The sequence below is a fragment of the Tachyglossus aculeatus genome, chromosome 2, assembly GCF_015852505.1.
Source record: "Tachyglossus aculeatus isolate mTacAcu1 chromosome 2, mTacAcu1.pri, whole genome shotgun sequence".
In the NCBI taxonomy this organism is placed as follows: domain Eukaryota; kingdom Metazoa; phylum Chordata; class Mammalia; order Monotremata; family Tachyglossidae; genus Tachyglossus; species Tachyglossus aculeatus.
The window spans coordinates 35618609-35645756 of record NC_052067.1 but is presented as its reverse complement, the minus strand read 5'-3'; the positions used below and the strand labels follow the sequence as shown (position 1 = coordinate 35645756).

At 42.0% G+C, this 27148-nt stretch overlaps 2 protein-coding genes across 3 annotated transcripts in view; one reads left to right on the top strand and one right to left on the bottom strand.

Moving 5' to 3' along the window:
• Positions 1–27148, bottom strand: part of ACP3 (acid phosphatase 3) — a 55007-nt gene that overhangs the window by 5961 nt on the left and 21898 nt on the right. The window contains exons 4-11 of the mRNA XM_038762629.1: positions 26219–26305; positions 24937–25089; positions 23599–23697; positions 16795–16887; positions 14401–14533; positions 7261–7343; positions 4970–5073; positions 3765–3934 (exon numbers count right to left, since the gene is read on the bottom strand). Coding sequence (XP_038618557.1) covers positions 3765–3934; positions 4970–5073; positions 7261–7343; positions 14401–14533; positions 16795–16887; positions 23599–23697; positions 24937–25089; positions 26219–26305 — 922 coding nt within the window. The remainder of the gene's footprint in view (positions 1–3764; positions 3935–4969; positions 5074–7260; positions 7344–14400; positions 14534–16794; positions 16888–23598; positions 23698–24936; positions 25090–26218; positions 26306–27148) is intronic.
• The window catches only part of CPNE4 (copine 4), a 526299-nt gene continuing 506047 nt past the window's right edge, over positions 6897–27148 (top strand). Inside the window, exon 1 of one of the 2 annotated variants that reach the window (XM_038762604.1) lies at positions 6897–6970. The gene's annotated coding sequence lies outside the window, so the exon portion shown is untranslated. The remainder of the gene's footprint in view (positions 6971–27148) is intronic. The other variant, XM_038762594.1, reaches the window with a different exon arrangement.

Below are 27148 nucleotides of genomic sequence, written 5' to 3'. Positions count from 1 at the left end.
CCACACTGCTTCTCATAAGTATGTGGCACAGGGACTGTGTCTACCCTAATCATCTTGTGCTAAGCATTACCTTAGTGCTTAGTACAGTCCTTACAAATATATACTTACAAATACTACAATTACTACAATTATTATTATTGTATTGTATTGTATTAACAAATACTACAATTATTATTATTACTACTATCCAATCAACTGAAGCACATGTCCTGCTGGTGGGAGGACAAACCTCTCCCTTGTTAACCATGAAATTTTGGGAATGGCAAAGGCTAGAAAAAGTATATTACTGTATTTTCAAGTTGCAAGTGTGCAAGAGATTCTCAGTGAGCCCTCTCAGTGACACACTAATGGAAGCAATCTCATCAGCAACATTACCTTCAAATTAAAGAACAACTTAATAATTGTTCATTATAATAATACTACTACTAATAATAATTATGGTATTTGTTAAACGCTTACTATGTGCCAAGCACTGTTCTGAGTGCTGGGGTAGATACAAGGTAAGCAGGTTGTCCCACATGGGGCTCAGTCTTAATCCCCTGTTTACAGATGAGGTAACTGAGGCACAGAGAAGCTAAGTGACTTGCCCAAGGTCACACAGCAGACAAGTGGCGGAGCAAGGACTAGAATCCACAACCTCTGACTCCCAAGCCTGTGCTGTTTCCACTGTCACACTGCTTCTCAATTGTTCTCTGGGGACAACTAAATCGAAAGCCTCATTTACTCCCTTTGCTACCATAAGTCTGTGTCTATATTTCATATTCATCTGAGATTTTCACTTCTATTCTAAAATGTTCCTTTTTCTTATTTTTGGAACATTTCCTAGTCTTAGATTTTGTAACAAGTGGTAAGCATCGAGGACATTTCTACTACTAGTTTTTGCTGCAGATTTGACACTCCTCATGTTGGGGGCTCTAGGAATGAGTCATCCTTCTAAGTTTTTCATCACCAAATACTCTTTTTGTACAGTTTATCTGCTTACTTTTAATGCTGTGATGTAAGTCACATTGCTTCTCAGTTGTTCTCTGGGGACAACTAAATCGAAAGCCTCACTTACTCCCTTTGCTACCATAAGTCTGTGTCTATATTTCATATTCATCTGAGATTTCACTTCTATTCTAAAATGTTCCTTTTTCTTATATTTGGAACATTTCTTAGTCTTAGGTTTCGTAACAAGTGGTAAGCATCGAGGCCATTTCTACTACTAGTTTTCGCTGCAGATTTGACACTCCTCATGTTGGAGGCTCTAGGAATGAGTCATCCTTCTAAGTTTTTCATCACCAAAATACTCTTTTTGTACAGTCTATCTGCTTACTTTTAATGCTGTGATGTAAGTCACACTGCTTCTCAATTGTTCTCTGGGGACAACTAAATCGAAAGCCTCACTTCCTTTGCTACCTTAATTCTGTGTCTATATTTCATATTCATCTGAGATTTCACTTCTATTCTAAAATGTTCCTTTTTCTTATATTTGGAACATTTCTTAGTCTTAGGTTTCGTAACAAGTGGTAAGCATCGAGGCCATTTCTACTACTAGTTTTCGCTGCAGATTTGACACTCCTCATGTTGGAGGCTCTAGGAATGAGTCATCCTTCTAAGTTTTTCATCACCAAAATACTCTTTTTGTACAGTCTATCTGCTTACTTTTAATGCTGTGATGTAAGTCACATTGCTTCTCAATTGTTCTCTGTGGACAACTAAATCGAAAGCCTCACTTACTCCCTTTGCTACCTTAAGTCTGTGTCTATATTTCATATTCATCTGAGATTTCACTTCTATTCTAAAATGTTCCTTTTTCTTATATTTGGAACATTTCTTAGTCTTAGGTTTTGTAACAAGTGGTAAGCATCGAGGACATTTCTACTACTAGTTTTCGCTGCAGATTTGACACTCCTCATGTTGGGGGCTCTAGGAATGAGTCATCCTTCTAAGTTTTTCATCACCAACATACTCTTTTTGTACAGTCTATCTGCTTACTTTTAATGCTGTGATGTAAGTCACATTGCTTCTCAATTGTTCTCTGGGGACAACTAAATCGAAAGCCTCACTTACTCCCTTTGCTACCATAAGTCTGTGTCTATAGCTCATTTTCATCTGAGATTTCACTTCTATTAAAAATGTTCCTTTTTCTTATATTTGGAACATTTCTTAGTCTTAGATTTTGTAACAACTGGTAAGCATCGAGGACATTTCTACTACTAGTTTTCGTTGCAGATTTGACAGTCCTCATGTTGGGGGCTCTAGGAATGAGTCATCCTTCTAAGTTTTTCATCACCAACATACTCTTTTTGTACAGTCTATCTGCTTACTTTTAATGCTGTGATGCAAATCACACTGATGCAGTACTGTTGTCAAGTCCATAGAGATGTGATGCACACAGATTCTTTCTAGGGGCTGACTTCAATGTTTTCCCAAAAATGACAGAAAGAAAAACGTCATCTTCATTGTTATAGAGCCAGATGGTTTAAGAAGGAATTTCTCTTCAGCATCATTTTTTTTTATAAGTCCCAAGGAAGAGTTTACTCATTCTTCAGTATAGGGTGATTCAAGATAAAGGTAAACATTACTTCCTTGATTTCATGTGCTGCAGCTGCACAATTCTGCATCATCTTCCTGCTGCTTTTATCTACTGCACCACGATGAACACTTCCCACTTACCAATTCCCTGGCTCTCGTAAAATCCCATCCCTTTATACTTCACATCCTGGCTTCTTCTAGAAGGAAGATGAGGAAATCCTACAGAGGTTATTGGTGCTCTGCCCACTGGTACCTATGCACATTGATTGGATCTCCACCTCATTCCCAGAGACTCCACTTCTTCAGAATTGTAGAGGGTAGGTTTTGAACTGGGTTTTGTTCTACCTCTAGAGAACTCAGTAGAAGGGTGAACAAATACTTTGGCCGGGGGCTATCAATAAGAAGTTGAGGGTTGCCTATAATAATAATAATTTAGGTATTTGTTAAGTGTTTACTATGTGCCAAGCACTGTTCTAAGCGCTGGGGTAGATACAAGGTAATCAGGTTGTCCCACCTGGGGATCACAGTCTTAATCCCCATTTTACAGATGAGGGAACTGAGGCACAGAGAAGTTAAGTGACTTGCCCAAGGTCACACAGCTGACAAGTGGCGGAGGCGGGATATGAACCCACGACCTCTGACCCCCAAGCCCTGGCTCTTTCCCCTGAGCCACGCTGCTTCTCTGTATAAAAATTTAGTGTTCAAAATGCCTATAATTAAAATTGCCATGACATTTATTGCATAAAGGACTCGGCACGGATTCACCCAGCACTAATAAACATGTCAGGAGACCGAACAGACTTTTTTTCTCATGGCAATGATGACATGACATGTTTTTCTGATAAAATCCACGGACCCCTCGACTGTATTTTGCCCACCACTGGCATAGTTTTTCAGAGTGGGCTTCTGCTGTGGCTGCCAAGAGGCCTCAAAATCGTAAAGACTCGTACTACCATAGAGAGCTCACGCTGATCCCTTAGCACAGTTCCGTCAGATCATTTTCCGGCTATTTTTATTCCAAATTCTGAACTGGTCACTTTCTCAAATTTTCTTGGTCTAAACGCTGATCCAGACTTGTTGCAAATGAATGAGGGTAGAGTAGGATAAAAAAAAAAAAAAGCTGAGGTGCAGGAGGTTGGGCGTCCCCAAAACCCAACAGATGGGAGATGGGTTAAAGCTTCCCAGATGTTCCCGTTGTTGCTGCTGAGGTACTTTGTTAAGGAATTAGCCCCTAAATTTCTTGGTACCTTTGTTAGCCCTTGTGGTCATACACTCCTCTGACCAATGTTGTGTTATCACAGGGGAGACCAGCTCGGCAAACTTCGTCAGCGGGCAGCTATGGGTGCAGCCTGGCAGGGTGAGCGGGAAAGGGTCATTCCAAGAGCTGTTCCGATAATACATTTCAATGTTGTACTCCCTGGGTGGTGGAACACAAAAGATAAAAATTAGTTTCTGTATCATCCAAGTGCCTCTGAATTCTTGGAAGAGACTCCAGCCCGCTGCAGATTTCATATTGGGTTAATAGCGATGATACAGGAATAGCTTTGTCGCTTGGGAATGCTGCGTCTAATCAGCACAACTTGAGATTTAGGAGGATTCAACACTAGGTGACAAGACAAAGGAGAAAGAGGGCTACAGTCTGATAACAGGGCTACTGGCCAGTTGGGGGAGGGAGCAGGATCCAGCAGGAAGCAGCGTGGCTCAGTGGAAAGAGCCAGGGCTTTGGAGTCAGAGGTCATGGGTTCAAATCCCGGTTCTGCCAACTGTCAGCCGGGTGACTTTGAGCAAGTCACTTAACTTCTCTGGGCCTCAGTTACCTCATCTGTAACTGAGTCTTCTAGACTGTGAACCCACTGTTGGGTAGGGACCGTCTCTATATGTTGCCAACTTGTACTTCCCAAGCACTTAGTATAGTGCTCTGCACACAGTAAGCGCTCAATAAATACGATTGACTGATTGATAAATGGGGATTAAGACTGTGAGCCCCCCGTGGGACAACCTGATCACCTTGTAACCTCCCCCCGTGCTTAGAACAGTGCTTTGCACATAGTAAGCGCCTAATAAATGCCATCATTATTATTATCCAAATGAGAATGTGAGGTCCAGATAGAATAAACAGTTCGTCCACAATTGTGTAGCAAGCCAGGGCTGAGCTGAGACTTAAATCCAGACTTTCTGACTACCTATTTAACCATACTGTCTTTTTTGTCCTTCTTTGGTCTCAGTGGAATTGCACAGCTTCAGAGGAGGCCATGCCCGTCTTCAATTCTCCCTTTCATTCCCTTTATTCATTTTTATTACCTGTCAAGGAATTGGTGGAATTAATCTTACACCTTAGATGTAATGCACTTTGATTACACATCATGGAAGTGTCATGATTGAGACTTTGTAAACAAAAATTCTTAGGCCCTCATGACATGGACTTTGGAAACAAACAGCGGAAGGTACTTACCCGTTTTCGAGATATACTTCAAAGAGGTGGCAGGCGGCATAGGGAGGGAGGTTTCCATTAAAAACGTCAAGTGCAAACTGGAGGCCAGCAATGGTCGTGTCATGCTGAAAAATCCAAAATCGAGTTTTTCACTCTTCAAATTCATCACTGACCATTATGAAAGCCCACTGATGAAAGAGTTTATGTGATATTCTTTTTTTTTTCCTGAGGAAAAATGTCTAGAACTTCCCTCACACCGGCATGGCCTAGTGGCAAGACCCCGGGCTTGGCAGTCAGAGGTCGTGGGTTCTAATTCCGGTTCTGCCACTTGTCTGCTGTGTGACCTTGGGCAAGTCACTACACTTCTCGGGCCTCAGTTACCTCATCCGTAAAATGGGGATTGAAACTGTGAGCCCCCCCGTGGGACAACCTGATTAACTTGTATTTACCCCGGCGCTTAGAACAGTGCTTGTCACATAGTAAGTGCTTAACAAATACCATAGTCATTATTATTATTATTATTATCCAGGTTCATATTACATCCTCCAAATAGGCCAGCAAATTTTCATTAAACATGCCACTGGGCAAAACTTCAAAATGAGGTTATTTCCAAAATAGAAATATTATAAATTTTAATGAATGATTCTCAAATTCAGAAAAACCCACCTATGCAATCTACCGCTAGCCAAACTGGACAATCCCCAATTTACCCTTCAAGTCTGTGACCTACCTGAACATCCATTCTTTCACCTATCTGCCCCTTCATTAATAATAATAATAATAATAATAATAATGGTATCTATTAAGTGCTTACTATGTGCTAAGCACTGTTCTAAGCCCTGGGGTAGATACAAGGTAATCAGGTTGTTCCACGTGGGGCCCACAGTCTTAATCCCCATTTTACAGGTGAGGTAACTGAGGCCCAGAGAAGTGAAGTGACTTGCCCAAAGTCACACAGCTGACAAGTGGCAGAGACAGGATTCTAACCCACAACCTCTGACCCTCAAGCCCGTGCTCTTTCCAATCGTATTTATTGAGCACTTACTGTGTGCAGAGCACTGTACTAAGCGCTTGGGAAGTACAAGTTGGCAACATATAGAGACGGTCCCTACCCAACAGTGGGCTCACAGTCTAGAAGTCAGAGAGAGGAGGAAAGAGCACCCAAATCTGCAGGAAGAGAAGAGATGGAGGAGGATTCATTCATTCAATGATTTATTGAGCACTTACTGTGTGCAGAGCACTGTACTAAGCGCTTGGGAAGTACAAGTAGGCAACATATAGAGACGGTCCCTACCCAACAGTGGGCTCACAGTCTAGAAGAGGATCTCCTCTTGTTCCTAAAATTCATTCCTGGGAGAGAGCTGACTAGGCTGAGCTTCATCAGCTTAGAGAAGCACTGTGGCTCAGTGGAAAGAGTCCGGGGTTGGGAGTCAGAGGTCTTGGGTTCAAATCAATCAATCAATCATATTTATTGAGCACTTACAGTGTGCAAAGCACTGTACTAAGCACTTGGGAAGTATAAGTTGGCAACGTATAGAGACGGTCCCTACCCAACAGTGGGCTAAATTCCAACTCTGCCGCTTGCCAGCTGTGTGACTTAACTTCTTAAGACTGTGAGCCCCACGTGGGACAACCTGATGACCTCGTATCCTCCCCAGCACTTAGAACAGGGCTTTGCATATAATAATTGCTTAACAAATGCCACGATTATTATTATCAGCTGTGGCCTGACACAGAAAGCCCTTCCTCTCTCCCGCTCAGACTCTTAGCCCCATTAGCTTATTGATGAAGGATTGGTAATGGGAGGGTGGGGCCTACATTCCCCGTGTTTGTGCCTGATTTAATTAATCTCAGCTGGCTGGAAGAGGCCAGGGAGAGCCATTTTGTGGATGGTGATTGCAAGGCGTGGTTTCATTCTGGAAAGTTCAGGGACTTTTTCTTCTATTGGAACCAGTTCTGGCCCTTTCCGACTTCCGTTCATCACTGTTTAGAACTACTGTTTTCCTTTGGAGTGCAGAGTGGGTAAGTGCCCCGTGTCCTGGGATAGGGAAGTTCACAGGCCCCTTGAATGGACTGGTTTCTTAGGAGATTGGGGCAGGTTGAGGAGGTGAAGGGAGTGGGAAATAGGAACAATAGGGAAAACCAGTAGAAATTGAAAAAGAAATGCAGAAGAGACTGACAGAATTTCCTTGCCCCTCCCCAAAATGTTCATGAATGCTTCAGTGGTTTCACCTAGTGAGTTATAAAACCTGGTGTCTTTTGTTTCTGGTGATCAGATTTACCCAACTCCCGAGGAAAGCAAAATTACTCACTGCAGAATAGATGACAAGTTTTCTCTGGTTGGAGGGTTCTGTGGTACTCTTGATATGTGTGAGGATGTCATTCACCAGGACGCCTTAATGAAAATGTGAAAAATGAGGGAGATTAATCAAAAAAATTAACCGAGGGTTCGGACTCAAAGGAGTCCGAGAACAAATAGATTCAGAGATATGACCAGTCGTTAGCTGAATATTTTTCTGTGAATTCACAATTAAGGGACCATCTATGCTTCAGCAGGCATTGTTCTGTTAGGGTAAGGTTTTAGTATACAGCTCAAGAGATTTATGAACATCAGGAGCCCTATTAATTGTTTCCCTTTTGCACTTCTAAACACTGACCATCAAGAAGCCGTGGCAAATACCTGAGAAAAATAATAAAATGATACTTGTTAGATTCCTGCTTGTATTTGCCCTTGTCTCCTCTCCTGCTTTATTTTGGGTGTTTTTCAGGACAATCTGTTTTCTGAACAATAATGGCAGTATGTGTGTATTTTTTGCCAAGACACTATTGCTAACTAAGCACAGGGTTACAAGATAATCTGGTTGGATATAATACTTGATCTACATACAGGTCGCAGTCCAGGAGGTAGAAAGAACAGGTATTAATTAATTCAGTCGCATTTATTGAGTGCTTACTGTGTGCAGAGCACTGTACTAAGTGCCTGGGAAGTATAAGTTGGCAACATCTAGAGGTACTGAATTCTTGTTTTTCAGATGCAGAAACTGAGACAGAGGTTGTGACTTGTATAAGATCAGTAAGCAGGCCTGTGGCAGGATTGGGACTGGAGAGTGGCTTTCCTAGCCCTCAGGTCCCTGCTCTTTCGTTTAGACCAAAGAATTGCTCTGTTCTGATCTCTCTGCCCATTCATTCAATCGTATTTATTGAGCACTTACTGTGTGCAGAGCACTGTACTAAGCGCTTGGGAAGTACAAGTTGTCAACATATACTTCCATATATACAAGTTGAGACACATCCTTCCCCAAAACAAAGCAAACCCTTTGGTCAGATCAGTCAGGCATTACCATTGATGAAAAATTTAGAGAAAATTGAAGCAACATATCAACCAGTATCAGGGAGGCCGTACAAACAACCAAATAATAATAATGGCATTTATTAAGTGCTTACTATGTGCAAAGCACTGTTCTAAGTGCTGGGGAGGTAACAAGTTGATCAGGTTGTCCCACGGGGGGCCCACAGTTTTAATCCCCATTTTACAGATGAGGTAACTGAGGCACAGAGAAGTAAGTGACTTGCCCAAAGTAACACAGCTGACAATTGGCAGAGCTGGGATTTCAACTCATGACCTTTGACTCCAAAGCCCAGGCTTTTTCCACTGAGCCATGCTGCTTCCTATCTATATTGGCAATACAGAATTAATTAGTCATAATTCTGTAATGCAAGACAGCATACTGACTGATGCAACAGTAGGCAAGGTATTAGAAAATCCAATCCAACAGGCCGTGACATCCTTTGGGAAGCTGTTAGACTGCGGCAGCATTGTGGTATTCAACTCAATACCAAACTAAAATTCTCCAGAGCTGTGGTACTGTCCAATCTACCCTATGACTGTGAGACCTGATTTCTCTGCACACATCCACTGAAGCAGTTCCATTGCATCATATAATAATAATAATGGCATTTGTTAGGCATTTTACTATTTGCTAAGCGCTGGGGGGTACAAGGTAATCAGGTTGTCCCACATGGGACTCAGTCTTAATCCCTATTTTACAGCTGAGGTAACTGAGGCCCAGAGAGTTTAAGTGATTTGCCCAAAGTCTCTAAACTGACAAGTGGCGGAGTCAGGATTAGAACCCATGACCTCTGATTCCCAAGCCGTGCTCTTTCCACTGAGCTATGCTGCTTCTCTGTATATGAGCTATACTCCAGGTCAGTTGGCTCTGCTCTGCACATAGTAAGCGCTCAATAAATACGATTGATGATGGCAAGAGAGGACCACAAACAATGAAGTTAGTCTATTAATGTTGAAGCCGATCTCCTGATATTGAAGCTATGCTTAAAGCAACACGCCTGCAGTGTGAGTGGGAATAGGAGAGTGGCCATTTGTAGGATACCATTGCAACCGCCCTAGCGAAAGTGTCTACCAACTCTGTTGCGTTGTACTCTCCGAAGCGCTTAGTACAGTTCTCTGCACACAGTAAGTGATCAATAAATACCATTGATTGGAGAACTGAAATTGAGCTATAAATAGCAAACAGGACAGGGGGAATATTTTTAGGACGCAGTAAAGGAATGTCTCAGACACTGCTCCAGTTTTCAGCTGGGAGTCACTTTTTTTAAGAAAATGACATAAGTTTTTACTATAGAGCACAGTAAAGGAATGCCTCAGACACTGCTCCAGTTTTCAGCTGGGAGTCACTTTAAAAAAAATTGACAAGTGTTTACTATAGGACACAGTAAAGGAATGCCTCAGACACTGCTCCAGTTTTCAGCTGGGAGTCACTTTTTTTTAAAAAAAATGACATAAGTGTTTACTATAGGACACAGAAAAGGAGTGCCTCAGACACTGCTCCAGTTTTCAGCTGGGAGTCACTTTTTTAAGAAAATGACATAAATTTTTACTATAGGGCCCAGTAAAGGAATGCCTCAGACACTGCTCCAGTTTTCAGCTGGGAGTCACTTTAAAAAAAATTGACAGGTGTTTACTATAGGACACAGTAAAGGAATGACTCAGACACTGCTCCAGTTTTTAGCTGGGAGTCACTTTAAAAAAAAAAATGACATAAGTGTTTACTATAGGACACAGAAAAGGAGTGCCTCAGACACTGCTCCAGTTTTCAGCTGGGAGTCACTTTTTTTTTTAAAAAAAAAAGACAAGTGTTTACTATAGGACACAGTAAAGGAACACCTCAGACACTGCTCCAGTTTTCAGCAGGGAGTCACTTTTTAAAAAAATGACATAAGTGTTTGCTATGTGCCAGGCACTGAACTACATGTTGGGGAAGATACAAGCTAATCGGGTTAGTTACAGTCCATATCCAACGTGGGGCTCGCAATCTTAATCCCCATTAAAAATGAAGTAACTGAGGCACAGAGAAGTCAAATGAGTTGCCCAAGGTCACACAGCAGAGAAATTGTGGAGTCACAATTAGAACTCAGGTCTGTGACTCCCAAGCCTGTGTTCTAGCCACTAGGCCATGCTGCGTCTCATCAATTAATAATTATGGTATTTAAGTGCTTAGCATGTTCCAGGCACTATAATAATAATAATGGCATTTATTAAGCGCTTACTATGTGCAAAGCACTGTTCTAAGCGCTGGGGAGCTTACAAGGTGATCAGGTTGTCCCTTGGGGGGCTCACAATCTTAATCCCCATTTTACAGATGAGGTAACTGAGGCCCAGAGAAGTTAAGTGACTTGCCCAGAGCCACACAGCTGACAGTTGGTGGAGCTGGGATTTGAACCCATGACCTCTGACTCCAAAGCCCGGGCTCTTTCCACTGAGCCACGCTGCTTCTCAACTAAGCGCTGGGTTGGATACAAGCAAATCAGGTTGGACACAGTCCCTGTCCCTTGTGGAGCTCACAGTTTCAATCCTCATTTTACAGATGAGGTAATTGAGGCTCAGTGAAGTGAGTGGCCCAAGGACACACAGCAGGCAAGTGGCAGAGATGGGATTATTAGAACCCATGACCTGTGCTCTAGCCACTACACTGCCAGATGGGCCAGCATGGGACATTTAAATCAAGAACAGAGTAGGGAAGCAGCATGGTTCAATGGAAAGAGCACGGACTTTGGTGGTCTTGGGTTCAAATTCCTGCTCTGCCACTTGTCAGCTGTGTGACTGTGGGCAAGTCACTTCACTTCATCTGTTACCTCATCTGTAAAATGGGGTTTGAGACTGTGAGCCCCCTTGGGACAACCTGATCACCTTTGTAACCTCCCCAGCTCCTAGAACAGTGCTTTGCACATAGTAAGTGCTTAATAAATGCCATTATTATTATTATTTTTTTTTAAATAAAGCAGAAACTTTCTAATGATTTTGGGAAAAGGTAAAAGTGAAAATAGCATCAGGTACTACAAACAAGGAACAAGACAGATTAAGAAGGGGCAGGGTGGTTCGTGGCTCAGTGGAAAGAGCACAGGCTTTGGAGTCAGAGGTCATGGGTTCAAGTCCCGGCTCCACCTCATGTCTGCTGTGTGACCTTGGGCAAATCACTTAACTTCTCTGAGCCTGTTACCTCATCTGTAAAATGGGGATTGACTGTGAGCCCCACGTGGGACAACCTGATCATCTTGTATCCCCTCCAGCACTTAGAACAGTGCTTTGCACACAGTAAGTGCTTAACAAATGCCATCATCATTATTATTATTATTTGGGCTCTGTATTGATTTCTTCTGTCACATATGCACCCAAAGTGGGTTTCACCATCACTGGTGTTTTCCCTGAATATTCATTCATTCAATCATATTTATTGAGCGCTTACTGTGTGCAGAGCACTGTACTAAGCGCTTGGGAAGTACAAGTCGGCAGCATCTAGAGACGGTCCCTACTCAACAACGGCTCACAGGCTAGAAGGGGGAGACGGACAACAAAACAAAACATGTAGACAGGTGTCAAGTCGTCAGAACAAATAGACTGTGAGCCCACTGTTGGGTAGGGACCGTCTCTATATGTTGCCAACTTGTACTTCCCATGCGCTTAGTACAGTGCTCTGCACACAGTAAGCGCTCAATAAATACGATTGAGTGAAATAGAATTAAAGCTAAATGCACATCATTAACAAAATAAATAGAATGGTAAATATGTACAAGTAAAAGTGATAAATCTGTACAAACGTATATACAGGTGCTGTGGGGAGGGGAAGGAGGTAGGGTGGGGGGATGGGGAGGAGGAGAGGAAAAAGGGGGCTCAGGGAAGGATCACTATAGAAAACAAGATATGTATATATATCTATATATAGATATATATATATTTCCTGTGGTTGCACTGAAGTTACTACTTTAGACTTGAATGTGTCCTTTAGGAAAGCAGGTTTAACAGTATACTGTCATTATTGAGACTGATAAATGATTATTAAGGCCTCACAGTATTACTGCCTGCTATATAAAGGAATCATTGTCCTTTTGTGTGCAAAGTAACTGTTTGGTGGAGCTGTCTTCTCCTTGGGTGACCTTTTTCCTTTTAACACTAGCCATTGTTTTAATGCTCTGTTGCTGGTTGTTCCACCTCTTTACCTTGTAGGCTGCTAAACGTTTCCATATAAACTGAGCCATATCTTTCTACTTGGAGAAGCAGCATGGCTCAGTGGAAAGAGCCCGGGCTTGGGAGTCAGAGGTCATGGGTTCAAATTCCAGCCCCACCATTTGTCAGCTGTGAGACTTTGGGCAAGTCACTTAGCTTCTCTGTGCCTGTTACCTCATCTGAAAAATGGGGATTAAGACTGTGAGCCCCACGTGGGACAACCTGATCACCTTGCATCCTTCCCAGCGCTTAGAACAGTACTTGGCACGTAGTAAGCGCTTAACAAATGTCATCATCATTACCCGATTCCATATCGGGTCCCTGTCCGCCTTTTCCCTAGTATTCCACTGTCACATCACTGACTACTAAAGTTGTGCTTCAGAACATCCTGTTGGCCTTTCTTTAGCCTCTACTCCTTGTCGTGGGCTTTACGGCGTTTAAGTATTCTGTTCTCATCCACGTCCAGCACAGCCGAGTTGTAGAAAGCATTATTTCAGTGCTGAGAGGCTGTTTGCCAGGCATCTGGTGTTCATTTTACCTTGCCATTTAGGGTTGCCCGTTTGGTTCTTAGGTAACACTGATGAGCCCACTGTTTTTTAGACTGTGAGCCCACTGTTGGGTAGGGACCGTCTCTATATGTTGCCAATTTGTACTTCCCAAGCGCTTAGTACAGTGCTCTGCACATAGTAAGCGCTCAATAAATGCGATTGATGATGATGATGATGATGAAGTTTCTCAAGGGTGTAGGTGGGACACCTGAGAGGATCACATTTCACAGGTGCAAGGAAGTTATTGACCATTGTAAACACCTTCATTCTCATCTGGAAAATGGGGATGAAGACTGTGAGCCCCACCTGGGACAACCTGATAACCTTGTATCTCTCCCAGAGCTTAGAACAGTGCTTGGCACATAGTAAGCACTTAAAAAATACTATCATTGTTATTATTATTGATGCCTCGTAGTCACCACCTCCTGGCTGCTAGCTCCTTGAAGGATATGTTGCTCTTTCTGAAATCAGTTCATTACTGGACAGCCTCGGTAGAAGCATTTGGTTATGTGAGCCCGTTGTTGGGTAGGGACTGTCTCTATATGTTGCCAACTTGTACTACCCAAGCGCTTAGTACAGTGTTCTGCACACAGTAAGCACTCAATCAATCAATCAATCTTATTTATTGTAAATATGTAAATTGTAAATCAATAAATATGATTAAGAGCCGGTTTTGTGTAGCACGACCCCGGGGCAGGCTACACAATTTTCTTTCAATTTCTTGTCAATGCCTAAGGCTCTTCCTCAGCAAACTGGTCCACAACCTAACGCAAATCTTCTCCTACTTGCCTTTTTGAGGGCCTCCGCATCACCCTACAGCCCAGCCCATTTTCAACATCTTGCATATTGAGCTGTGTTTTCCAGAAGTCTGGAAGCACAATCTCAAACCAGCTTTCAGATTTTTTGTAGTAGACTTGCATATGGCTTGAAAAAAAAACTATACCGGTTACGCACTTCATTCCGTTGTTGATGGTCAAGGGGCCATCAACTCTGGTATGATCGACGAGGACCTTCTAGCAGTTTTGCTTTGGTAAGGCTAGTAAATACAGAGTGGGGATCCTGCTGCAGTTTACTTGAATTCCTTTTGTATCGATTGCTAAAAGGACCATGTCTTCTCAGCCAGCTTGTAAAGTCATGTTACAGTTTCAGAAGCTATGGCAGACAAACCTGACCTATCTTGTTTAGCCAGATCAAACTTTCAGCTTATGAACAGCCCACGGGGAGAAAAATTAGATTTTTCATTAGAGCCACTAGTTCACTCTTCTACTGTTTTGCCAAATTCACCCTGCAGGATTCTGAAAAAGCTGGATAAATACTGTTGCATAAAATGCTGTAATTAACACCGGTGCCTTCCTTTTCTGCACCACCTCTTTTTAACTTACCTCCCTGAAGTCGAGATTTTTCTTTTTGCTTGTGAATTCCAAAGGTTGACATTAGGGACAACTCTGACAGTTCTCTCAACTTAGTCATAGTGTCCTCAGTGGCCCAGGTGGGTAAAGTAAAGTTGTGAGTACTCTATAGCAAAAGAGAAGCAGAAAGCATGTTGATTGCCCTTCCTTTATAAATTTTCCTTTTCTTTTCTCTCATTTCTGTTATCTCCATTTATCTTGCCTCATTGCGAAAGGAAACTCTCTTGGACTCAAATCTCCGTGACCTTAAAAGTAGAAAACATATGCTGAGCCTTTTACATTTTAGTGAGAAGATTTTTAGTTGAGAAATGCGCTCACACTAGTTTTTCTGTTCCTGCAGCGCATTTGACTTCGCTAAAGTCATGGAATTTATGTTGCATATTTCAATGATAAATAGGTTGTGCATGCAAAGGGAAAATCAGACTAGTAATCAACCTCACTTTTTGCTGGAAGACTTGAAAATGTTCTAGGAAAGAGTCAAAGCTGAGTAACTGTGGATTCAGAATTTGGAAGTAAATCAGCTGTTTCAAATTGGGACTGAGTGGTGTTAAAAAAAAATGTTTTAGTCCAAATGAAGAGCCTGCCTGACTCTCTTATCTCCCTTGGTTGGAACTCCCCTCTGCCATCCCTGCCAATCCTCCAGATCAGAGGCGCTCAATAAATACCGCTGATGGATTGGATGGCCAAGGACAGGAGCCTCTACGGAGCCCTTGGGAACCTGTCTTAAAAGGTATTTCCCTGTTGCCTGGAATGTGGTATTCCACATTTCAACGAAGAGCAGTGATTCCCCCAGACTTTAATAACAATAACAACAACAACAATGATGGCATTTATTAAGCGTTTTCTATGTGCAAAGCACTGTTCTAAGTGCTGGGGAGGTTACAAGGTGATCAGGTTGTCCCACGGGGGGGCTCAGTCTTCATCCCCATTTCACAGATGAGGTAACTGAGGCCCAGAGAAGTGAAGTGACTTGCCCAAAGTCACACAGTTGACAAGCGATGGAACTGGGATTTGAATCCATGACCTCTGACTCCAAAGCCCAGGCTCTTTCCACTGAGCCACGCAAGAGCCCAATGGAAAGAGTCAGTGTAATAATACTATCTTTTTTCTAAATAGCACTTTTATTTTTCTAACGTGTTTTCACATCAGTTATTTAATTTAACCTCACAAGAACACTGTGAGGAAGGAGAAGGCAAAGATTATTATCCCCATTCTTCAGATGAGGAAACTGAGGCCCATAGATTAAGTGACTTGCCCAAGGTCACACAGCAAGGCAGGTGCAAACAGGCCCATGCTCATATCCCTAGACCCTGAAGACCAAATTGATAATCACAGTTCCATGATCTTCAGAGCAATCAAATCAAAGGGGGTCAATAACTTGTACTTCCCAAGCGTTTAGTACAGTGCTCTGCACACAGTAAGCACTCAATAAATACGATTGATTGATTGATTGATTTCCCGTAACATAACCATGCTGTTTAACTGCTCAATCAGTGAGAAGGAAGCAAGACAAAAACCCGGTGGGGGAAATCTGAGGAAATTTATGGTAAGGAAAACCATAGTCTCCTGTTCCTATGGGCATACAATCATTATAAACTGATGATGATGACAGTGGCAATACAGTATTAGAAAATTAGTTTACCCGAGGGACTAGGTACTTTACTGAGCATCTCCAACTCTGCTGTCTGTTTCTGAGAAACTGCTGTAAAGCTAAATTATTTCCATAGCAATTTTTAAAGCATTTTAAAAGAAAGGAGGTGAGGGTAGAAACTTCATTAAATTGTCAAACTTAACATATTGATTGAGAGGGTAATGTAGTATCCTTCCTGTCCATAACGTAGAGCACCATGAATGAGGAAAAAAAAATGCAGAGAGGAAAATGGCTGGGAACTCTACATAAAGTGAAGAAAATGCAATCTAAACAAAATAACAGTATTTCATCCCATGTAAATGGATATTTTTATATTCACAACATAAAACTGGGGAGAGTCTCTGCTGATAAGCCAATGCAGATGGATTCCTATATTTGGTTTGTTTACTTACGTTCGCAAAATTCAAATATTTTTTTTTAATTTCTGAAGAGAGGAATCTATTTTTTAAATTAAAATCGTGGCCAGGAGCACACAGGGACTGTAGAAGAAAAGCAATTTCACTTGCAATTTTCTAAAGGTTGAGAATATTAATAACAGAAAAGGATTTCCAAAGTTGAACAAAAAATGATTCCATAGCAAAGAAAGATGTAACAATATAAGAAGAAACACACTCCCCCCCATACATATGCACATACACACACACTTGTGAATTCTTTAAGCATATTTCACAAAATCAGATTACGGGATATTATTCTCCTTTTGTTTGTTTTCATACCTCACAAAATAAAGGATCGTAGATTTTACTCCAGATTTCAAAAAGGTCATCACTTGTGAATCCTGAATGCTTTGGTATCTCTTTCAGGAACTCCTGAAAGACACATATGAAAATACAGGAACCAGCAAGTGGATTAATGCACAGAGATTTATTCATTCCTTCAGTTGTATTTCTTGAACGCTTACTGTGTGCAGAGTACTGTACTAAGCACTTGGGAGAGTACCATTCAACAATAGAAAGACACATTCCCTGCCCACAGTGAGCTTACGGTCTAGAGGTGGGGAGACAGACTTTAATATAAATAAATTACAGATATGTACATAAGTGCTGTGGGGCTGGGATGGGGGAAGAACAAAGGGAGCAAGTCACGGAGATGCGGAAGGGAATGAGAGAAGAGGAAAGGGGTGGCTTTGGGAAGGCCTCCTGGAGAAGATAATAATAATAATAATGATGGCATTTGTTAAGCATTTACTATGTGCAAAGCACTGTTCTAAGCACTGGGGAGGTTACAATCAATCAATCAATCAATCGTATTTATTGAGCACTTACTGTGTGCAGAGCACTGTACTAAGCGCTTGGGAAGTACAAGTTGGCAACATATAGAGACAATCAATCAATCAATCGTATTTATTGAGCGCTTACTTTGTGCAGAGCACTATACTAAGCGCTTGGGAAGTACAAGTTGGCAACATATAGAGACAGTCCCTACCCAACAGTGGGCTCACAGTCTAGAAGTCTACAAGGTGATCACGTTGTCCCACGGGGGGCTCACAGTCTTAATCCCCATCTTACAGATGAGGGAACTGAGGCCCAGAGAAGTAAAGTGACTTGCCCAAAGTCACACAGCCGATAATTGGCAGAGTTTGGATTTGAACCCATGACCTCTGACTCCAAAGCCCGGGCTCTTTCCACTGAGCCACGCTGCTTCTCAAGATGTGCCTTCAATAAGGCTTTGAAGAAGGGGAGAGTAATAGTCTGTCAGACTTGAGGACAGAGGGTGTTTCAGGCCAGAGGCAGGATGTGGTGGAGAGGCTGGTGGCGAGGTAGGTGAGATCTCGCTTATTTATTGAGATTTATTGAGATTTAGCTTTAATTCTGTTTGTTCTGACGACTTGACACCTGTCCACATGTTTTGTTGTCTGTCTCCCCCTTCTAGACTGTGAGTCCGTTGTTGGGTAGGGACCGTCTCTAGATGTTGCCGATTTGTACTTCCCAAGCGCTTAGTACAGTGCTCTGACCACAGTAAGCGCTCAATAAATGCAATTGAATGAGTGAATCAAGGCACAGTGAGGTTACCATTAGGGGAGCAAAGTGGGCGGGCTGGGTTGTAGTAGAATAGCGAGGTGAAGTAGGAGGGAGCAAAGTGATGGAGTGCTTTAAAGCCAATGGTGAGGAGTTTTTATTTGATATATGCAACCAATAGCTTTTCTAATAGTATTTAATGTTTGTTCTGAATTTGATTCATTCATTCAATCGTATTTATTGAGCGCTTACTGTGTGCAGAGCACTGTACTAAGCACTTGTGCGAAGTACAAGTCGGCAACGTATAGAGACGGTCCCTACCCAACAACAGGCTCACAGTCTAGAAGGGGGAGACAGACAAAAAACAAAACATGTGGACAGGTGTCAAGTCATCAGAATAAACAGAAATAAAGCTAGATGCACACCATTAACAGAATAAATAGAATAGTAGATATGTACAACAGAGAAGCAGCGTGGCTCAGTGGAAAGAGCCCAGGCTTTGAAGTCAGAGGTCACGGGTTCAAATCCCGGCTCCGCCAATTGTCAGCTGTGTGACTTTGGGCAAGTCACTTCACTTCTCTGTGCCTCCGTTGCCTCATCTGGAAAATGGGGATTAAGACTGTGAGCCCCCCGTGGGACAACCTTGTAATCTCCCCAGCGCTTAGAACAGTGCTTTGCACATAGTAAGCGCTTAGCAAATACCATCATTATTATTATTATTATCACCTCATCAGCATCCCTGAAGACAGGTAATAATAATGAAGACAGAGCTCTTTGGACACATAAATAATCTAAGATAAAATGAATGTATATGTTAAATAAATGAGATTCAAGTGATTGCACCACTTTTTCACACTCCTAGTAGGGGTTACAGTTTGAAACTCCACCCCCCCCCCAGGTCCTCCCTGGAGTTCTGATCAATTCCAATCAAACTCTGGGGAAGGCAAATCTAGACCGAGGAGGATTCGGAACTGGAGAAACTTAGGGGACCAGGATCAGTTTGGTTTAGCATTAGCATCCCCAGGATATCTCAGATCTGCCTTTGGGCGCGGGGTAGGGTGAAAAAGACATTTCTCTAGGTTTTCAGCTTGGCTTAGTGGGAATCAATCAATCAATCAATCAATCGTATTTATTGAGTGCTTTCTGTGTGCAGAGCACTGTACTAAGTGCTTGGGAAGTACAAGTTGGCAACATATAGAGACGGTCCCTACCCAACAGTGGGCTCACAGTCTAAAAGGAAGAGCATGGGCTTTGGAGTCAGAGGACCTGGGTTTTAATTTCAGTTCCGCCTCTTGCCTGGTGCATGACCTTGGAGAAGTCTCTTCAACTCCCTGAGCCTCAGTTTCCTCAACTGTAAAATGGGGATTCAGTAGCTGTTCGCCCTCCTACTTAAACTGTGAGTCCTATGTAGGACAGGGACTGTGTACGAACTGATCATCTGGTATCTACTGTGGTGCCTGGTATAGTTAATAAATACATTTATACTGCTTAATAAATAATAATAATAATGATGGTATTTATTAAGCGCTTACTATGTGCAAAGCACTGTTCTAAGAGCTGGGGAGGTTACAAGGTGATCAGGTTGTCCCACGTGGGGCTCACAGTTTTAATCCCCATTAAACGAGGTAATAATAATAATAATGATAATAATAATAATGATGGTATTTGCTAAGATGAGGTAACTGAGGCACAGACTATTATTATGTGGGTGCAGGTGAGTCCTGATTAAAAACAATAACAATAATAATCAAGTACTTAAGTGTCAGGCACTGTTCTAAGTGCTGGGGTCGATACAAGTTAATTAAGGATACAGTCCCTGTCCCGTGGAGCAAATGAGGAGACAGACGGTGAAATGACTTGCTCAAGGTCACACAGGCAAATAGAGGCAAATCCTCAGGCTGGGATTAGACACCAGGTCCTCTATGTCCCAGACCCATACTCTTTTCATTAGGCCATGCTGCTGCTTTGATCTCCATGCACACTGAAGGAGGGTCATTCAGTCAATCGTATTTATTGAGCGCCTACTGTGTGCAGAGCACTGTACAAAGCGCTTGGAAATGACAGTTCAGCAACAAATCAGTGAAGCTTTAGTGTGTGCTAAATTACCAAGGCAGATTGTTACGAGCGGTACACATTAGTGGATTCCTCTTGTCAAATTAGGCAGGGGGAGCCTAATTTGTGTAAAGTATGCCAATCTTCTTTGAAAGGCCATATATTACTATCATTACCAGACAACAGATAGTGAATGAGTTGTGTTGCCTGAATGCATTTTGCTATATGAGGTGCACTAGCATATTCAAACTATTTATTTTGTTAATATGTTTGGTTTTGTTGTCTGTCTCCCCCTTCTAGACTGTGAGCCCACTGTTGGGTAGGGACCGTCTCTGTATGTTGCCAACTTGTGCTTCCCAAGCGCTTAGTACAGTGCTCTGCACACAGTAAGCGCTCAATAAATATGATTGATTAGTACAGTGCTCCGCACACAGTAAGCACTCAATAAATACGATTGAATGAATGAATAGCATATGAGGTTAAGAGGAATTCAAGCTTGGACAACTAAGTCACCTAGTGTATTTTAAAAAAGGGTCCTGGCTTGGTAGTGGAAATTATTTTAATTTCAAGGAAGAAAGTTGGCTCAGATATGGTGCTCTCCCCAGTTGGCTTAGAGTAGTATATTAATTTTTATTCCATTCGTCCTTAGGAATCAATCCATCAATCGTATTTATTGAGCGCTTACTGTGTGCAGAGCACTGTACTAAGCACTTGGGAAGTACAAGTTGGTAACATATAGAGACGGTCCCTACCCAACAGTGGGCTCACAGTCTAGAAGGGGGAGACAGAGAACAAAACAGAACATATTAACAAAATAAATAGAATAGATATGTACAAGTAAAATAAATAGAGTAATAAATACATACAAACATATATACAGGTGCTGTGGGGAAGGGAAGAAGGTAAGGTGGGGGGGATGGAGAGGGGGAGGAGGGAGGAATGGGATGCAATTACCTATATAGGGAGCCAACTTGTTTAATAAGTTCCATATTCTTCTTAAATTGAGTCCTACACAGCCTAAGATGATGATGATGATGATGATAATTATGGTACTTGTTAAGCACTTACTATGTGCCAAGCACTGTTCTAAATGCTGGCTCAGTGGAAAGAGCGCGGGCTTGGGAGCCAGAGGTCATAAGTTTTAATCCTGGCTCTGCCACTTGTCAGCTGTGTGACTTTGGGCAAGTCACTTCACTTCTCTGGGCCTGTTACCTCATCTGTAAAATGGGGATTAAAACTGTGAGCCCCACGTGGGACAACCTGATCACCTTGTATCCACCCCCAGCGCTTAGAACAGTGCTCGGCATATAGTAAGTGTTTTTAACAAATGCCATCATTATTATTATTGTTATTAAGTGCTGAGCACTGTTCTTAGCGCTGATCAGATGCATACATAAGGCATAAGAAGTGCCTGAGTCAGAGCAGTGGTCCAATCAGTCCAGTTTTCCATTTGAGGCAAACCCTTTTGGAGATAATGGAACTTCCAGATGTTGAGTGGAGCAAAGTGATAATCACCTATCCTATCAATCAAGAGTATTTATTGGGCACTTACTGTGTGTAGAATGCAGTCCTATGCTCTTGGGAAAGTTTGATACAACAGAGTTGGTAGACATGATCCCTGCCCACAAGGAGCTTAAAGTTTAGAAGTGGAGACAGGGGAAATGGCAGAATGTAAGGATATGTACAAAAGTACTCTAGGCTGAGAGTGTGGTGAATATCAAATGCTTAAGGGATAAAACAAATATGCTGATCCCCATCCTCGTGGCTAGAGATGGACAGAGTAACATTTTTCCTCCAATAAACCCAAAGAGCCTTTTGAGAATGAATGTATCCAAATTCTACTCGAATGTACTGTTATTTTCTTCTTGTAAAACTTCTGTAGTGATGAATTCTATATGGACATATATTACCACTGTGTGAGAAGTGTTCTCTTTTGTTTTGAATCTAGCACCTCCATGCTCCGGTGTTTCGGGATTTGGTAATAACAGTTGGGTGGTTCCCCTAGCCAACAATTTTCATGATTGAGAAGCAGCGTGGCTCAGTGGAAAGAGCACGGGCTTGGGAGTCAGAGGTCGTGGGTTCGAATCCCAGCTCTGCCACATGTCTGCTGTGTGACCTTGGGCAAGTCACTTAACTTCTGAGCCTTAGTTACCTAATCTGGAAATGGGGATTAAGACTGTGAGCCCCATATGGGACAACCTAAGTGGGGGTCTGGGCAGCATCCCATGGGGTGTTTGGGGCATCCACCCTGCCTTCCCTTTGTCACTGTAGAGAAGCAGCATGGCTCGGTGGAAAGAGCCCGGGCTTTGGAGTCAGAGATTAAGGGTTCAAATCCTGGCTCCACCAATTTCCAGCTGTGTGACTCTGGGCAAGTCACTTCACTTCTCTGTGCCTCAGTTACCTCATCTGTAAAATGGGGATTAAGACTGTGAGCCCCCCATGGGGCAACCTGATCACCTTGTAACCTCCCCGGTGCTTAGAGCAGTGCTTCCCTACCCCAAAACACCTGTATATATGTATATATGTTTGTACATATTTAGTACTCTATTTATTTATTTATTTATTTTACTTGTACATATCTATTCTATTTTATTTTGTTAGTATGTTTGGTTTTGTTCTCTGTCTCCCTTTTAGACTGTGAGCCCACTGTTGGGTAGGGACTGTCTCTATATATTGCCAATTTGTACTTCCCAAGCGCTTAGTACAGTGCTCTGCACATAGTAAGTGCTCAATAAATGATTGATGATGATGATGATAGTAAGCACTTAATAAATGCTATCATCATTATTATTATTATAACCTGATCACCTTGGATCCCCCCCAGCGCTTAGAACAGTGCTTCACACATAGTAAGCACTTAACAAATGCCATCATCATTATTATGATTTGGTTTAATTGTGCCCCCTTCAGTCTCCTTTTCTTCAACATGGTGTCCTAATCGCTCCAGTCTCATTATACTAATGCTCCACCTCCCCGTGGTGTATAGCCCTTCCTCCTAAACTGTGTAGCTTTACAAGGGAAAATGACGACAGACTAATGATAAACAGTCTAAAGGCCAATGGGAGGAGGTGCCATTTGGTGATAGGAAAAAAAATGGTTCACTGAGAGTGTTTTCCAAAACTCAATCACTAAATCTCTGGTGAATACGAGAGAATGGGGCTTGGTCAGGTTCAGAAATAATCCCAGGCTTTAGGGCCCCTGGGGAGGGAGGTGTATGGGATTGGAGAAGTTTACACCAGCTCATGACAAGGGAAGGGCAGAGAAGGGGACAGTAGGTATTTATAGTGTAGAGTTGGATATTGATATATTTCAAGGACATTGAAATTTCTCTAAGTACTGTTTTTCTGATTGGTTTGGCATAAAACCTTCGACATGTTGGGTTCTGAACTTACCTGCATTCTGTGATTTTTAAGCAGCAACCATTAGCAAGCCTTGGGAAATGCCTCTTAAAAAGTGCTATAGGTGACAGTGATGAAAACATGAACAAATCAAGTGATTTTTTTTTTTCACCTTGTAGGGTTTGAGCCTCTTCTGGAAATCCTCTGTCTCCAAAGTTTCCTTCAGAAGTTCTTTAAAACGAGGGCATTTTAGAAAAGGAAGGTACAGCAACTGGTTGAAGAGAATAAAACATTCATTAGGCAGGAAGAGATGCTAAACTGTATGATGGTAAGAAAAAGCTAGGAAGGATAGAGTCACATGCCCAGCCTCAGCTGGGAAAACTGATTGGTACAAATAATGAATAGACTTACACTTTCATCCGAACTGATTGAAACATTTACTTTTGGAAAAGTAGTTTAGTAGATGAATATGTTTTCACACGTCTGCATTTAGCATGTATTTAGCTAATCAAATTATAAGGCTGGAAGCATTATTTAATCCATTGCTCGCTGTTGGACAAAACTGCCCAAAGCCACCCCCTGGATAATCTAACCCGAATAACTGAGAGTTGTAGGGTGCGTCAGTGATCGAAAATTATGCAATGGTATTTACGTTCCGGTCCTGTCATTGTGACGGGATAAAAGATGACAGTCAGTCCTGAGTGTTACAACACTAACAGCCAAAGAGTTGTATTATTGCAGTAATTTGTAGCTTTTCAAAAAGTGCAGTTTAGTAATCAAATGCTTTGTAATATGGAAACCATAAAGTGACAAAAATGACTTGCATTATATAGTTACTGCTACTTCGGCCCAAGGATATGCTGCTGTTAGAAACGAAAAGTTTCTGTTTAAGCATTCAGAAAAAAGAATCACTTCTAAAAACTCCTAGAGTGAAAGAGGAGTAACCAAATGGACCAGCTTCTTATTTCTTTCAAACTGCCGATGGAGAAAACTCAAGATAATTGGTTAAGGTGGGTTTATTCCTGTGCCTCCACAGGTGGCTTGTGTTTTGTGGAGGTCAGGCAATGGATTTTCATTCATTCAATCATATTTATTGAGCGCTTACTGTGTGCAGAGCACTGTACTAAGCGCTTGGGAAGTACAAGTGGGCAACATATAGAGATGGTCCCTACCCGACAACAGGCTCACGGTCTAGAAGATTTGACCTCTGTTGGCAGAAAAATCACTCTTCCTTTGGATAGTCCACCAGCAAGTTCCCTGCATGGCTTAGTGGAAAGAGCCCGGGCTTTGGAGTCAGTGGTTATGGGTTCAAATCCTGGCTCCGCCAATTGTCAGCTGTGTAACTCTGTGCTTCAGTTAGCTCATTTGTAAAGTGGGGATTGACTGTGAGCCCCCGTGGGACAACCTGATCACTTTGTAGCCTCCCCAGCACTTAGAACAGTGCTTTGCACATAGTAAACGCTTAATAAATGCCATTATTATTATTATTATTATTATTATTATTACTGACCTGATCTTCAGACACTGGCACTGTGTGGACTGGAATGGGTTGCCAGGGGATTTGGGGATTCCAAACACTGGTTCCCTTGGGTGGAAAGAGACCAGCAAGATTGGCCATGGCACTCATCAAGGTCCGGTCAATATCTGTGCTGCGAACATAAACCTGGAGAATAAAAACCCACAGAGATTGTTAGAAGGCGTCTTCATGGCAAGTACCACTGAGACAACTCTGGCCTCAGAGGAAAATAAAAACCAGTTGCCAATTCAGTGGGCTCACGTTCTTCTGAGAAATTGAGGGTGTAGCACAGAGTGCACTAGGGGTTCCTATAGTGATTTTATTCAGTGAGCTCATACGAAGGGAGAAGTCAAAATACCTGGAATTTATCGAAAGCTTCTTAGGAATTCAGAATGATCTCACATATATGGTGCGAGAGTCACCCAGTGTGTGTAAGTTATACAAGTTAAGCCCTTGTGGAAGGGGCCTTGGCAATTTCAGATACTAGAGAAACAATGTTATTCTTTCATAGTTAGCTACCATATTAAGAATTTTCTATGTCTTTAGCACTGTGCTAACCCAAGGAGTAATTATGAGGTAAATTGTAATTGACACTGTCCCAATCCCACATGGGGCTCCCAATCTAAGGAGGGGCATACAGGCACCTAGAAGAACAACAGTGAAATACAAAGCAACTGCTAAACTACAAATTCAACGTTCAACAAAATAAAGAGGAAAAAATGCAGTCTTCAGATCTTTTACAAATTCACTACCAGAGGTTCACTACACAGCAATTGTCCTGAGTCCTAAACTCACGCTCTTTCCACTAGCCCGTGCTGCTTCTCTTGGGCATGCTGCTTTTCACAACTCACAGGCTCTTCTCCTCCATCAACACAATGTTGTCCTCTTAACCTGAGTTCATTTATAAGTTAATTGTGCATTCTTAAATTTTGCTACTTAACTATGTGAGAAACATACAGTTAGCAATCTACAAGGAAAGTGGAGTTCTTTTACATTCCCAATTAAACTTCTTTTCCTGGGTATCCGGCATTAGTGTCCCCACTTCTAGATGGTGAACCCACTGTTCACCACTTTCCCCCAGCTCTTAGTAGAGTGCTCTGTACATTATAAGTGCCTATCAGCATAAAAAAAATGTAAGGTGTTTTTCACCATTTATAATCTCTTGCTGCAGTGGGAAAAGGAGTAACAAATTGATGACTCAGTGCAAAGCAAAGTCTGAAAGGAAAAACTCTCCCCTCTCCTTACCTCCCCAAAATCACCCTGCTCCAACTCTTACCTGATTCCGGTAATAAGAATCATTCAGGAAGTGTGAGTATGTTTTATGTAAAAACTGTCCAAGCTCATACTGCTGTTCCATGCCAACCTGGGAAAACATCAGTAAGAGTGAATGTCAGAAAACCATTGGTATAGAGTGGAATATTACCTTCAAAATTCTCTCTCTTGCTGTCTTTTTCCCCTCCTCATCTACTTTTCTTCACCCTCTTCTCTCTCCTTATCCTCCCGTACTTCCTATTCATTTCTCTAGGAATTCCTGAGAGCCAATTATGATAGTCCCAAGGGATTCCAAACAAGATGTGATGGAACATAAAGAAAACAAGGAAAATAGAAGAAAAATTAAAAAAATAGAAGAGTTTTTTTGCTATGGACTGTGTGAGGTCACAACTTTCAGTGTGCTGAACTATTTGTGAATAACGACTAAGAAAAAGGCATTGGTTTCTTTTTGGAAAGAGAAGAACTCTAGCATGCCCATCAAAGAGCTTGATTATCTTCGTCAGAACTAACTTCCCCCTTCTATCATCATCATCAATCATATTTATTGAGCGCTTACTGTGTGCAGAGCACTGTACTAAGCGCTTGGGAAGTACAAGTTGGCAACATATAGAGACAGTCCCTACCCAACAGTGGGCTCACAGTCTAAAAGACCGTGAATGAATGAATGCCTCATTGAATGAATGAGGCAACACACAAACTCAGCAAGATCAAATATATTCTTCTTTTCTACCTTAGTTGATCCATTTTAGAAATTTGAAGACTAGGTCTTAGTTGTTTAACACAAATCTACTAGTCAGTACTTGCTTTGGGGGTTTTATTAAACTACAGTGATTACTTGCTTTAATTTGAGCGTTCACACTGAGGGTTGTTCAATATTACCCAAAGAATCTGGAGCTCTTATACTTTAATATAGCAAAGAGAAGAAAATGAATAG